Source organism: Pagrus pagrus (assembly GCF_965226575.1).
Source record: "Pagrus pagrus genome assembly, chromosome: 3".
NCBI classification, from domain to species: Eukaryota; Metazoa; Chordata; class Actinopteri; order Spariformes; family Sparidae; genus Pagrus; species Pagrus pagrus.
This window is the reverse complement of record NC_140187.1, coordinates 17,991,404-18,005,508: the sequence shown is the minus strand read 5'-3', so window position 1 is coordinate 18,005,508 and position 14,105 is coordinate 17,991,404. Positions and strand designations below refer to the sequence as shown.

Here is a 14,105-nt window from a genome sequence, read left to right as displayed (position 1 = left end):
GTGCGAGCAGCGGACTGTCTGGATGGCAGACATTGTGATTAAATTTGGTACAGATATGGATGGTGCCCAGAGGATTACTCCTAATGACTGTGGTGATCCCCTGACTTTTCCTCTAGTCCCCACAGCATGTTGATATTTGTTGTTTTTCCAGTCAAATATCGTTACAGCTCTTGGACGGATTGCCATTAAATGTGGCACAAACATTCAGACCCTCTGGATAAATTTTAATCTCTTTGGTAATCCCTTTACTTCTCCTCTAGTGCCATCATCAGGTCAACATTTTAATTTGTCTAACATTTTGTAAAACACTGTTCTTGGCCAAATACCAGTGATGGTGATGGACCAGTTCCACTCCATTCATAAAAGCCTCAGATGCCATTTGGGTTTAGTGTTAATTAACACTAAATTACTAAACTAGTTAGTTAAACTTAGATGGTGAACATGGTAAACATTATACATGATGGACATTAGCATGTTAGCATTGTCATTTTTGAGCATGTTAACATACTGACATTAGCATTTATCTCGTACATACATTTCTTATGTTTGTTATTGAATTGTATAAAGAGGGAGGATGATGTCATCCTCTGTAGCCTTGGCAGGATTAATGGAGGCTGCTTTGTTGACTCAAACATTTGTCAGATTATTTTCAGAATAAAAACACCTGCATGTGAAGCTTCTGTGTGTACAAACAGCAGGCAGACAATGACATGCAACTATTATAAAGTTAAAACATTTAAAAGATGTACAACGTGTAACAAAATGCTGCGTTATGTTGAATTCATCTGTAAGCTTGTTCTTCAGTGGTTCCCAAAATGTGGTCCATGTCCCTGCAGAGGTCCTTGAGGTCATATATTACAATAATAAACTGAGTTTGCATAGTTATAAAGTGCTTTACAATAAAAACAGAACACATTTAAAACACAGAGAGAATAAAACAAACTAAAAGCCATAAAACTAAACACATAATAAAACACGAGCGATAACCCAAAGGAGCCCCGATTACACTGAGATATAGTCTAAGTACACAGTTATTTAAGTACATTTGCTAATGAACATAGTGATAAAAAAAAAAGTTTAATAATTCAAAACTCAAACTTCCTCAGTGGTTCACAGTCAGTCCTGTCTCAGATCACAGATCCTGATGCAACACTTCTCTCCGAGCCAGAAGCCGGGGTACAGCTCCTCTGTGAATTCAGCCTCGACCTTGTACAGAAACTTCATGCTGTCTGACACCTCATAGAAAGACAGCGCTCCCTTTTTGAACTCCAGATAGACGCCGATCCTGTGCTGACTGGGGGATGTTGTGAGCTGGATGCTGTCACCTCTGTGGCTCACGGAGTAGTTTGTGGAGCGATCGAGACTCCAGGAAAATGCATTGGCCCCAAAAGCTGACATGGTTGTGCGGGATTTTCTGTCCATCCCTCTGTAGGCGAGGGCGATCTCAGCCTTGTCTCCCTTCACCTCTATCTCGTAGTAGCAGCGCTCGGCCTGCAGTCCCTCCCTGCACAGCACCTGCCGCCTGTGGATAAACCTCTCGGGGTGACGCATGGCTGAGCTTTTATCGTTCCGAGGGCCCAGCCTCACCTCTTTGTCTCCTACGTGAATGTCCAGGTCCTGGTGAGCTGTGGTGGGGTCCAGGCTGAGGCCACATGCATCTGAGGTAATGAAGACAAATATGTGAAACACTCTCAGATCCTTTAGTTCAGTAAAACAACGTGAACACTACACTGTCACTCTCCAACACTACATGAGAGGTTAAAGCTGCAACGAGGAACGTTCATTTTTTGTGATTCTGGCGGCACCTGTGGACAAAAGTGAAACGACGAAATTGTTTTATTGTTTAGTGCCGTTCCACCAGACGACAGAGCGGCTTTTTTCTTCAGCACAGAATTTTTTTTTTTATTTTATGACTCATCCAACCCGAATAAGTAAGAAACAGACCTGGAGACAGACAATCAGAATGAGTAATTACACAGAAGTAGCCAATCTTCTTGCTGATGGTCTCGTGTGCTCATGCAGATCATTTAGATGCATCAATATTAAATTGACTGTTTCGTAACCAGTTAGAAGCTCCTTGTAGTTTAAGGTATAGTTGACCAAAGTGCTGGTAAGTGTTAGGTAGGACGTAAGACGATAAACTCACACTGCAGGAACTCTGCTCTGGTTTTAGGCTCCACAGTCTGTTCAGTCACAGTGTTGTTCACTCCTGAGAGACCTGTAAAGCCGTCATTACTGTTAGTAATAACACCTGTGATTTAACTGCTGTGACACAACATCTCCTCTACATTAATGTGTATACCTTAAAGGGTCAGTTCACCAAATTACAAAAACGCAGCAACGTAAAAAGAGAAATTCAGCTCATACTAATGGTTTTACCTGCCCATTTAGAAAGAACAAATCAACAGCCGAATCTCTTAGTTTATAAAATCCACACACCTTAATGTTGCCACAGGTTATAGTAATTATTAAGTAAATGTAAATAAACATTAGACGTGTTTTTTTTAAGTTTTTAAGTAAGTTATAAGTACAAACCGTGGGGCTGTGAGGTACTGGCTTCACTTCTGTGCTGCATGTCGTCCTCCTCTGTCTCTCCTGCTGACTCCCACTGTTCTCCACTGTCGGCTCTAATACACATACCAGTTTGAGAGACTGTTGCAAATTCCTTGTCACAAAATGCCTCCAGTTGCCTCCCGAGCTCATCGACAGCTCTCTTTGTGAGCTCAAAGGGGCGAAGTGGATCCTCTGAGGCCCCACCGAGAGGATGAAGATGGTCTTTTTCCCAGAGGCGCCGCACAGAGGGCCATCTCTGTGAACAGACAGAGACATAGAAGCATCATCTAGCAGACAGATTCAGGTTAACTTTCTAGGGAAGTGATCACTGTACCTCCAAGAAATCGACGTCGACGTCAGTCCGTGCCAGACGCTCCAACTCAGCACTCCTCTTCCTCATTTCATCCATCTTCACCTGCAGGGTCTGTAGAGAGGTCTGAACCCGGGCAGTCGTCGCCTCCTCCTGAGCTCCGATCAGCTCCTTCAGTGATAGGAAATGTCTCTGGATGGAGTCGATGACGCCGGCCAGGACAGCCTCACAGTAGTCCTCTGTGTTCCTCGCCTCCTCCTGTTTTATACACACAGGTTTATTTTCCTATTTTCATGAGCACATAAACATGAAGTCGCATGTTCTCCTCACCTGAATCTGTTCAAGAGTCTTCTTCAAGTTCTTCCATTTCTTTTTTTGTTTCTGGAGAATCTGCTGGGATTTCATCTGGATGTTCTTCAGCTCCTCCTTCAGAAATACACATTATTTGTTTAGACCTTTAAAAATAGGTGCAATAAAATATCCTTCTGTCTGTTGAAGTGGGTAACCCAGTTGTGGTTTGGTTGGATTTAACTGAGCGTGTATTTTGGAAAAGTAGGTACTTCTTTTTTTTTGCCTTTTCTCCACCGTGGAGAGTGGATTAGAAAGGTATAGTGAGTTAGAAGAAGAAGAAGAAGAAGAAGAAGAAGAACTCATTCTGGATGTGTGAATGCAGCTGACACAGATGTTTTGTCTGGGGTGGAGCTAAAGGACAGGGTGAACTGCAGTGACTCAGACCTTGTAAACCTCACACACTGGTTTCTTTATTCATGGCACAAAAACGTGTGGCAGGTGCAACTGAATGAAAGCTGTTTATTCACTCATATACTACCATATTTAACAGGTTTACAGCTGGAGAGTCTCCTCAGTCAGTAACTAAATGACATAAAAGTCAGAAATTGTGGTGCTCTTTGTGTTTTACCTGTTTCCTTCTTCTTTCCTCGCTCACAAACCCAAAAGTGTGCCCCCTGTGCTCAGCTGAAGCACACACTTGACATATGATCTTCTCATCTGTGCAGCAGTAAACATCCAGGGAGCGGTTGTGCCTCCGACATAAAGGACTTCCTGTTTCCATCCAGGTACGAGCTCTTTTCAGGGCCGGTGTGTCCCTCACCAAGTCAGCCAGAGTTGTGTTCTCAGTCAGCTGAGGTCTGATGGGAAACTTGTTGCCACATTCAGGACAGCTGCAGAGAGAGGCGCTCCTCTCCTCGTGACCCCAGCGGTCCTGGATACACCGCATGCAGAAGTTGTGCCCACAGGGAATAGTGACAGGACTCCTGAGAACCTGGCTGCAGATTGGACAGCAGAGGCGGTTCACCCTCACAGGTATACGAGCCTCTGCCATGTCTGTGTGGAGAAAGGCGGGCTGCGTCAGGTTTGGTTTCGTTTCCAGCTCAAGCGAAGCGATAGTCTTGTGTTGTGTGTGTGTGTGGTTTCCTGATGTCAGACTGGAGATGGGCGTGACTCAATTATTTGAATTATGTTCAAAGGGGAGTTAGAAGAAAAGGTGAACAATGGTGTGATAGTGCTTTACAATTGTAATGTAAGAAATGACTCAAGGGCATTTGCTTTGCAAATTATGCGCAAGGTTGAGACTAAAACTCAACAGAAAGAGGAAATTACATTGCAGCATTACAGCTGTCTTTGTTTCTGTCCAATCAAAAACAAGAAGTGTTGTTCCTGCTTTTCCTGTAATCTGAGATGTGGCTGTGTTTTCTCAGAAGCAGTTGTTCGTTGCTGTTGTTTTATGAAATTTAATTTTTTGTGAAGTTCATGAAATGTTTTGTGTGATGTTGTGCTTATTAAATGTTGCTTTGTTTGTTGCAATTGTATTTTTTCTGAATTGTGTTTTGTGAGATGTCACGTGTTATGACATGTTGGTGTGTTTTGTTAAATGAACTGAACTGTTGTTTTGTTTTCTGTGATGTTGCTGCATTTTCTGAAATGCTGTTGTGTTTTTCTGGACTGTTGTGTGTTTTCAGTCACATCATCTTCAGTAACCAGTTCAACATATCACAAAAAATACATCAAAAGTTTTAACGCATACAATTTTGCACACCTGCGATACTCATTTCCATATTATCTCTCAGGTTTATCTCGGTATCCAACCTCACTGCTTTTTAGGCACCAAAATGTGCACACAGACTGTCAAGTACCAAAAGTTGTAAGATCTTGTTTACATTCTTTGATTTTATGATTTTGTTACAATTTTATGTCTGCATTTCTGGCTGCATGTGTTAAAAAATAAACAACAACTTTGTCCATGATACTTGGTTTGCTAAATGCACAAAAAAGGGGTTTAGAAAAGAAACTTCTATCAAAAAAGTTGAAAAGTTGTTCACTGGTTAAACTTCTCTAGTTCCAGATAATATTTCACTCTCTTTTTACCCAAATGTGACAGCTGCCCAAGTGCTGAGGGCCGTCTGTTACACACATTTTGGTTCTTTGACACATTGTCACGATACTGGTTGTCCATTTTTGCCATGTACACTAAAGTCACAACCAAGAGAATCATTGTAACAGACTCAAAATCCCGTCTGTATCTCTGCGACCAGAACTAAAAAATGTAGGCAAAAAATGCCAAATGAATGATCTTTCAAGAGGAAAAATAAATGCAACATGAATGACAGTAAAATTTTATTACAGTATTTGAGTCAATGTAAAACAAAGACAAAGCCATGATAAATAAGTTTCACAATGTACATGTATTCTCATTTCCTTAACCTTTAAAATAAAACGAAAAGTAGATGAAAAGTAGAAAAAGAGAAAAAATGGTTCTTTAACTGGCAAAATAATGAAGTTACCACCTTCAGTTCAAAACAGAAGCCACAGCTCTCAAACCAGAAACTTAAATGTTTCTTTCACGCAATCAAATCATGTGAACGTGTGCAACCAGGTGTGTTTTTCCACACAAAAAGCAAATTAAAATACCAGGAAGTTTCTTTAGATTAAAAAAAGAAAAAAAGGCTGTATCATCGTTCAGCCTGGTGGTCAGGTGAGGTCTCAGTAATCGCCTCTATGGTCCCAGAGCAAAGGTGTGTAGGCAGCAGTCGGGTGACAAAATCAGAATAAAGCAAATAAAACTCAAATCGGATGCAAATGTAGCAGACCAACAAAGGGTAAGTCACGTAAACATAAGTTTATCCCTTCCAGGTTATAACAATTAAAAAGTGATGCATGATTTCAAATACAGAAACTATTCCTGTCATCTCTCTGATGAAGGTAAACTCATGAGATGTACCATGAAATATTATATTTATTAACACACACACCTGTTTGAGTCTTAACCATTAATGCAAAAAATGTTTAGAATTATTAATTTATTCCAAATATATTTCTTTAAAACTAAGACTGAACATAATGTCATGTAGTGCTTCAAGGTCAAACTTACAGACCTTCTGTAGCAGGTAAGAGGTACAAGAAGCAAATACCTGTGTCTGTGTGTGTGTGTGTGTGTGTGTGTGTGTGTGTGTGTGTGTGTGTAAAGGTCCACAAACAGACCGAGATTTAGCACTCAAGTCTTTTTCAGCTAAAAAAACGTGGGTGGCATTAGTGTAGGAAAAGTCTCAATAGTTCAACACGTGAAGCTTTTGGTTGGCGTGAGAACTGAAAGTCTAACCCTGGGCGACTTCTGAGATTGAAATCCATCCGTCACCTTCAGTCTGTACAGAACGTGTAACAACATAATGCTGCGATCTGTGAGCGCTCAGTGAGAGCACTGTTGGTGGTTTCTCTGAACTCCTGATTGAAACAGTTTTATTTCACGCATGAGGATATCGACAGCTGTTGATTTTCACTGTAGCAGTTCTTCCCAGGAAATAGGTTTGGAGAAGACCTCCCGCTCCAGCCAGAGGTCGTAGTTCATTTGGAAGTCCTCAGGTAGGTCCACCCGCTGTCCCAGAACGCTTTGCAGGCAGTTGTCCACAGGCAGGAAGTCCGGGTTGATGTGGCTCTTGTCGTAGCGGCGGCTGTTGAAGCGTTCGATGTTGGCCCGCAGAGCGCACTCCTCGGCCTGGAAGTCCCAGGGACGAGCGTCCAGGTCTGCTCCAGGAAAACAAAAACAAGTTCAAATTTAGGGTGAGAACACAACTTTATTCTGACTTTGATTTTAACCTGAGTGACTATATTCAATAGAGATTTACTTGATGTGGTTTGGTTAATAAAATGTTATAACATGATGAAAAATATATCAAAATGTCCTTAATCCAACCTAACTTTTGTCTGACCAGCAGTGCAAAGCCTTAAATATTCTGTTTACTACCTTAGAGGATAGAAAAAACATATCAGGATAGCTGCCAATTCATTTTTTGTCAGGAATCGATTAATTTATTGACATTGTCAGCTCCTATTAGTACCAAATACACTTCACTGCAAACTCCTGGGCAGGCACCGCAAATCAATAATAAACAAACCCTACAATGCAATAAAAAAAACAGTAAATCGTTTTATTCTACTTCTTTTCCCAGCTGAAGCTTCTGTCATCTTTGAGTTTATCTGATGGGATGTATAGTTTGTGTTTCCTCTCACCGTTTCCATACGCCCAGTCGTCGTTGAGCCGATGTCGGACCTTCTGGTAGATGGCAGACATGGTCTTCATGTTGCTCTTCCTCCACTGGCGTCCGAGGTATTTGGTCTGCACCTTGAGCAGCTTGAGGACGTACAGCTGCATCATGGCCTGCTTGACCTTCAGCGCCCTCTTCAGGATGGGAGCGGACTTAAACACCACCAGCATCTGGAAGGGAAAAGATCATGTTGAGGGCTCCACAGTGACGTCTTTGATAAATGTCATGGTAATGTGCATGTTACAGGGTCTCACCATTGTTCTGGAGTGCTTCCACTTGGTTAGTTTGTTGAGGATCCTCAGCAGGTTAATACAGGAGAACAGATTCCTCCAGCAGAACTGATTGTTGTCTCCTGCTTCCTGTAAAAGACAAAATATCAACGTTTAAAATGACTTCAATTCTGCGTTTGTCAGTGCAACACAACTGTAAATCATCAGAAAACTTACCAAACTCTCTGCAGTCAACTCCGGGAGCTCATGCACCACACAATAAGGGAAGTCAAGGACTGAAATGCTGTTACGGAAAGGGAAGAAATAAAGGAAACAGATTACTGACATTTCCTGTAAATGGGAGTCGTGATTTTCCTCATTCAAAGAGGCCGTGACTGTACCTGTTTTTAGCTGTGATGTAAGACATGATGTTCTGGTTGAAGAACTTCAGAATGAGGGGGATGCAGTTGGCAAACACCAAGTGTTGAGCCATGTACTCAAACTGTGAAATGAGCACACAAAGACAAAAAACATTTTGCTTTTTCCTTCAATCCACATGAAATAATAAGAATCCACTTTAATCCTCTCAAATGTTTTGGGAAATGAATAATACACTTGCACGAGTGTGTGACATCCTCACCTGATAGATGTGGTTGAGTTTGAAGTGTTTCAGAAGCAGCAGCAGGATGGCAGAGATGGCTTTCACGATGATCTCTTTGTGTCGATTCACATCAACGCCAAGTTTCATGCTTTGCAGCACAGTGGTCCTGCAGAGTCAGACATAACAAATCGAACCTATTCAAGTTTACTGATGATCCTCAGAGAGAAATCTACAAAGTATTTTACCCTGATGTGGTTTATTCAGGTCAGAGAACATTTCATTTCTGTTTCTATTCTATCAAGTTAAGTTTAAAATCTTTTCAAGTCCGCTAATCAAACCTTTGGCTATACAATTTTGAATGACTCTTTGTTGTGGTTACATGTCCTGATAAGAGTCACTCCTGCAATTCTAACGACATCCGAAAGCAGATGCCAGTTATTCTTGCCCAATGCAAATATAAATCTAACTGCAGAATTGCTACTAAAGTTAGGATGTTCTTCTTGGTAGGAACATAATGTTGCACCGGAGGAAGAACTGGCAAAGCTTTTAGAGGCACTTCATCACTTACGGCATCTCCTCCGGCAGCACGTCTGCCAGGATGTTGATGGAGTCCGTCTTGGCTTTGGATGTCGGAGCAGCTGCGAGCAGGATCTTCAGCAGGGCGATCTGACATTGAGAGAGACACAGCATGAAGTCAGTTACAAAACAGCCTGCTCCTGAAGGGCTACATTAGCAGATGAACAGTAATGGCTTGTGCTATAAAAAAACAGATGAAGTATTGTGTAGTGGCTATAAATGCAATGCACAAATTGTCTGTCGTTAGTGCTGCTTGTATGGACATTTGACTTCACAATTCAATATCAAAATGTATTATTACATGGTTATCTGAACTTGAACTGCCTGTGTGATGCTCTGGCTTTTTTCTGTCTTAATTTCCCTAAATACAAGAAACTAAAACAGTGTAATGCACCGTGACCCTTCTCTATGCAGGATGATTAGAGTGTGCCACAGTATGAAACTATGAGGTAAATCTTATAGTTTTGTATAGTAACTTTTATGCTAAAATCAATTCAAGAAACATTAAGCCATTTAAAGCATGAATATGTAGATAATAAATACTGTGTCTGTACAACCTCATTGAAAAGGTACAGTACTGACCATGTATTGAGGCAAACTTGGCAGTATTCCCTGATAGAGCAGCTCAGTGGAGGACATATCCACGTCCTCTTCACCCTGATGACAAGGAGGGAAAAAATAACACACTAGAAAAACTTTACCAGACCACGAGACAGTTTGGTCCTGCAGACACAGGGTCTTCAACTCAAAACTAGCTCAAAACTTAAGACTACATGTAACAGCACGATAGCAGGGATATTACCCTTTAAAATAACAAACACAACAGCTAACAAATTAAACTACAGTCTTGTCTCTAGAGCAAAGACATCATCCTCAAACATAATTAATTATTAAGGTGAGTTGTTTTTGTCTTACCCCAGACAGAGGTGTTTTCTGAAACTCTTCCTCCTTTATTATCTGTATCTCAGCAATGGAGACGTACTTGTGCTGAAACAGATGAAAACTTGACATGTGAGTTCACAATACGCACTCGTTAAAAGTAGATGTACTGAAATATAGTGAATGGCAATGTGGTACCTGCTTTAACGTCTTTATGCTCTCATGAATTGGCCTGGGTAAGCCAACAACTGTATCTGTATCACTGCAAGACACGAACAAGGATAAACGTGCATTAATGCATTATTACAGCACACACAATACAGTAAAATACAAGTGTGTTTGAAGCCAGCAAAGAGAAAACTTACCTTCCAAGTGTGTAACCAATAAATTTACTTCTACTTGATTCCAGGAAATTTTCAATGTCCTTTTCTCTGTTGGAGTAAAAACAATAATACCAAAACAAAACTGATCAGAGTTTGATAATTATGAATTTTTCTTTAGATTTATACACAGGATGAGGAACTCAATAAATCAACTTTCCTTAAGTTTCATTGGAGGAAAATAACATAATTACTGTTACAGAGTTGGCACTATTAAAATGTCAACACATATCCAGTATTATCATCCCGTCAGACTGAGCAGTACCTGACTTTCGGAGCCCACGGCAGCCCTTTGGGAAAGGACACCCTTTCTGACGGAGGGTGAGGAATAGGCGGAGGCATCACCTCATCCCTCTCTAGAGGGAAAGTCTCTGCCTCTATAGAGTTGTCATTGTCATCGTTGTCATCCTCATCCTCACGGGAGTCGTCGGCCTTGTAAGGATCCTTTTCGTTGAAGGCGTCAAGGTTGTCCTGTTTGATTAATGCCTGCGTGAAAAGGAAAGCGTAAAGATATTGAGACATGGTGACTGTAGCAGTGCTGTAAAGGGGGGACAGGTGGAAAATATAATACCATGATGTATGCAGACCTGAATAAAGCAATAAAACCTGTCAGTCCACTATAAAAACATAACCACCAACAACAGGTAAGATATGCATGATGTGCAGAATATTATATTAATTAATTGGTTCAAGTAAGTAAGGTGTATACATGAGAAAATACTGAGTTAATAATGTCATATTGATGATAGATGTTTCACCTACAGCTAACTTTAAACTACAATATGGTGCTGTTTTGAGCAGATAGCAGCTATAATGTCTACCTTGTGTTCACGGCGCGCTCGTTTCTGCTGCTGCTCTATGAGGTCGGATGCAGATGCAGGAGGAGAGGCGGCCCTCATACTGCGAATCACTCGGATGCTGTCCTCTGGCAGAGGGGGGAGACTCAGCTCCTCACGCTTATGGACCTTTATGCTTTGGAGCTGCTCAAACCCTCCGAGTGTGAACTGAAACAGAGGAGAGGATTTTAATATTTAAAGATGTGAGATTGTGTGGGAATTAAGAGCTATCAGTCATTAAGGTTGGATATTTCTGTCTCTCACCAGTATACTCTTCCACAACAGCAACAACACCTTCTTCATTGGGAAGTGAGGGGCGTGACCACTGCAGAACTTGGTAACCATACTGAAGAGCATGACAGAGATGGGCTCGTTGTTGAACAGAGGAGATCCTGGATTAAAGAAGGGGAGTGGAAATAGTTTATTCAGCAAGTTTTTGTTTCTACCATGACATGACTGCAGCTTTTGACTCTGATGAAACTTACCCAGTTCTCCTCTGAAGGTTTCCCGGATGATTTTCCATTCAGGCTTGTCAGCTGGGTCGTCCTGTTGTATCGTCTCCACCATCAGGTACATGATGTTAAGCAGCACTCTGAGATCTGTGCTGTCAGCGAGGGAGATGGCTGGTTTTCTGACAGCACTACTACAGGCAGCACTGTTACTGAAAGGGAGAATGGAAATGTTAGCTATGCTTCTGCAGACAAAAAAATTGTACAGAAAATGCATCAACTTGTTATGCTTAATGGATGGAGAACATACTCAATCTCCATGTTGAGTAGTTCCACCAGAGCAGAGAAGGTCCCAACATCCAGCAGCAGAAAGATGTTGTATCTCATCCAGTGCTGCACCTCAGCCTCAGAGCTGCACTCTGCAAAGGTTCCTGGAGAGAAACAAAATGTGCCACTTTGAAATATAAAGAAAAAAATAAAACTGCCTCCTTGATCAATGATCATTCATTCTCTCGTCCTTGGTCATTTTCTTCTAATTCAATTCATGCTAAAACCTTCTATGTGATGTGGACTGACCCTGAGCCATGTAGAGAATAGCTCTGGCAACCTTCAGCCTCTTCTCCCGGGCAATCACCTCCAGACTGTCCAACAGGCGCATGGCGTGAGCTCTGTGCTGAGCTGCATCGAGCTCGGTCCACTTCTTATCAGCAACTAAAGACACAGAGGAGGTGGAGATAATAAACTTAAGATAGATCCTTTCTTCATCTTAGATGTCATAAATTATTAACGATTGTTTACATACCATGTGCTCTGAATTCCACCTCAAAGCACTTCCTGTTGAGAGCAAACTCTGGTCCTTCAGTATAACTGTACAGCTCTGAAACATACATAAAGAACATATAAGTAGTGTGAACACGTGTTGCAAACAGAATGAAGTTCGTGAGGGGAAAAAAGGAGTTAGGAAATCTCAATGCCTATGATGATCACACGCACCTGACAGCTCTGCAGCCCACTTGTCTGTATCAGCATATTCAAACTCGAGGTCTGGAGACTCACACAGCCCCTGAGCACAAAACATGAGACATTAAACGACTTTATGATTCAAGAAATAATTATCAAACTCTCCAACTACAAGCCTAAAAGGATCAGTTCACCCAAATCCCCCAGAGAACTGATTCCAAATAGTCCGTTCCATTGGAAGTGAATGCATCAGAGTCCGAGCACATCAGTTTCTTTTACTGTTCGGTGCCAGCACGTTTCTCTGACAGTTGTACAATGCAAAACAAAACATCAAACTTATGCATCTACACTAGGGGTGCAACAACACAGCTAGCCCATGGTTCGATATGTACCTCAGTTTTTGGATCACGGTTTTTGGCTCGGTATGTGTTTCTTGTGAGGAGAAAAAAAGCTACAATAGTCCTATTTAAAAGATCTCTTTATTTTGCTTATTAGCAATTAGCAACAACAAAAAAGCTTTACATTTCTGGTGTAGTGTATCATGTCAAATAAATAAACTCATATAAAAATGAAAAACCTTTCAAATGATCCTCTTGGCCCTGACTACTAGTCTGATAAAAAGAAAAATAATTTCATAAGTAAAAGTGCACTTTTGTCTTGACAAATGTCTTGTATACGAAAAACTAAATGGCAATAAACCTGTTTCTGAGTCTAGTCACTCTGCAGTATCAGATTTTGCATGCAAAACATAATTCTTATCATTTTATACAACTGCCTGCTGCATCATTAAAAATCTGTCAGCAATAACTTAAATACAAAACTATAATACACATAATGATAAATCACAATGAATGGTACTATGTAATTATGCATGTACATGTAAAATTTGGAAAGCAGAACTTATATATTCTGCATTGTAGTGTTTCTACTAAGACTTAGTTATGTAATTTAATAACATATAGATAATTTCCCCTCAATCACATTTACTGCTTCAACCGTTTAACTATAATTTCACGCATTTTGTTTGTGTATTATTTCCTGATTGTTCAAAAGATTACAAGAGGTCAAAACTAGTTAAAAAAAACATGAATTCCGGAAGTGATTTAATCACAGATTAATTAATCTGAGATCTTACACTGTCATGCAAAAAAGGACTGACTCTTTGCTCCAGGGTAAACAGATATAGCATTGAGTTTCATTAACACACCAGGCCAGTACATTATAAAGAAGAAGCCTAACTTGTTTGCAAACAGGACCTGGTAGATTTTGTTTTCAACAGGTCGCCCCTGGATTCCTGACAGACAGTTCAGTCTGGCCCGTCACTAGCTAGCATCAGCTAGCTAGCCCCTGCTAGGCTACTCCGCTATTCAGGATAATACAGATTAACACCGGACTTTAAATAAAACATTGCACAATTAGAGGTACTTTACTTCAGTAATGTCACGAGCTAGTTGACGTCGCTGAGTCATGTTAGAAGTAATAATTAAGCAACACTAGCCAAACAGAGCTAGCTAACATTTAGTGTTACTGTAGCAGCAGCAGAAAAGGCCTTCTGTTTATCATAACTCACGACAAAAATGTGTCACAAACTTCTGTACACGTACCTCTGAATCTTTTCTTGGGTTGCGGGTGAATTCGCCCCTGCTTTTGTTTGGTAGCATAGCTCTCTGTTTGTTGTTTAGAGGAAGCCCACCACCGTTCCCACCGACGTCCATAATTTTTTTTTGGGCGCAGCGTCCTCTCGCGAGACGAGAGTTCATCTGCGAGAGTTTGACTGTATTACTCCTCAGCAG

The 14,105-nt window shown here is 41.0% G+C and overlaps 2 protein-coding genes across 2 annotated transcripts; both read right to left on the bottom strand.

Moving 5' to 3' along the window:
- Window positions 1-627: 627 nt before the first annotated feature.
- On the bottom strand, window positions 628-4,280 carry LOC311254241 (tripartite motif-containing protein 16-like). The gene is made up of 6 exons (XM_084347882.1): window positions 3,783-4,280; window positions 3,194-3,289; window positions 2,888-3,121; window positions 2,536-2,809; window positions 2,147-2,218; window positions 628-1,658 (listed from the first exon to the last, which is right to left on the bottom strand). The coding sequence occupies exons 1-6, from the start codon at window positions 4,203-4,205 to the stop codon at window positions 1,117-1,119; spliced, it is 1,641 nt and encodes a 546-aa protein (XP_084204008.1). The 5' UTR covers window positions 4,206-4,280; the 3' UTR covers window positions 628-1,116.
- Window positions 4,281-5,484: 1,204 nt separating this feature from the next.
- strip1 (striatin interacting protein 1) lies at window positions 5,485-14,040 on the bottom strand. Its single transcript, XM_084349465.1, has 20 exons — window positions 13,917-14,040; window positions 12,346-12,415; window positions 12,155-12,229; window positions 11,929-12,063; window positions 11,663-11,783; window positions 11,389-11,564; window positions 11,168-11,295; window positions 10,889-11,071; window positions 10,333-10,553; window positions 10,053-10,118; window positions 9,886-9,949; window positions 9,724-9,795; window positions 9,391-9,465; window positions 8,801-8,898; window positions 8,272-8,398; window positions 8,033-8,133; window positions 7,869-7,935; window positions 7,677-7,781; window positions 7,388-7,592; window positions 5,485-6,901 (listed from the first exon to the last, which is right to left on the bottom strand). The coding sequence occupies exons 1-20, from the start codon at window positions 14,025-14,027 to the stop codon at window positions 6,654-6,656; spliced, it is 2,448 nt and encodes an 815-aa protein (XP_084205591.1). The 5' UTR covers window positions 14,028-14,040; the 3' UTR covers window positions 5,485-6,653.
- Between the last annotated feature and the right edge of the window lie 65 nt (window positions 14,041-14,105).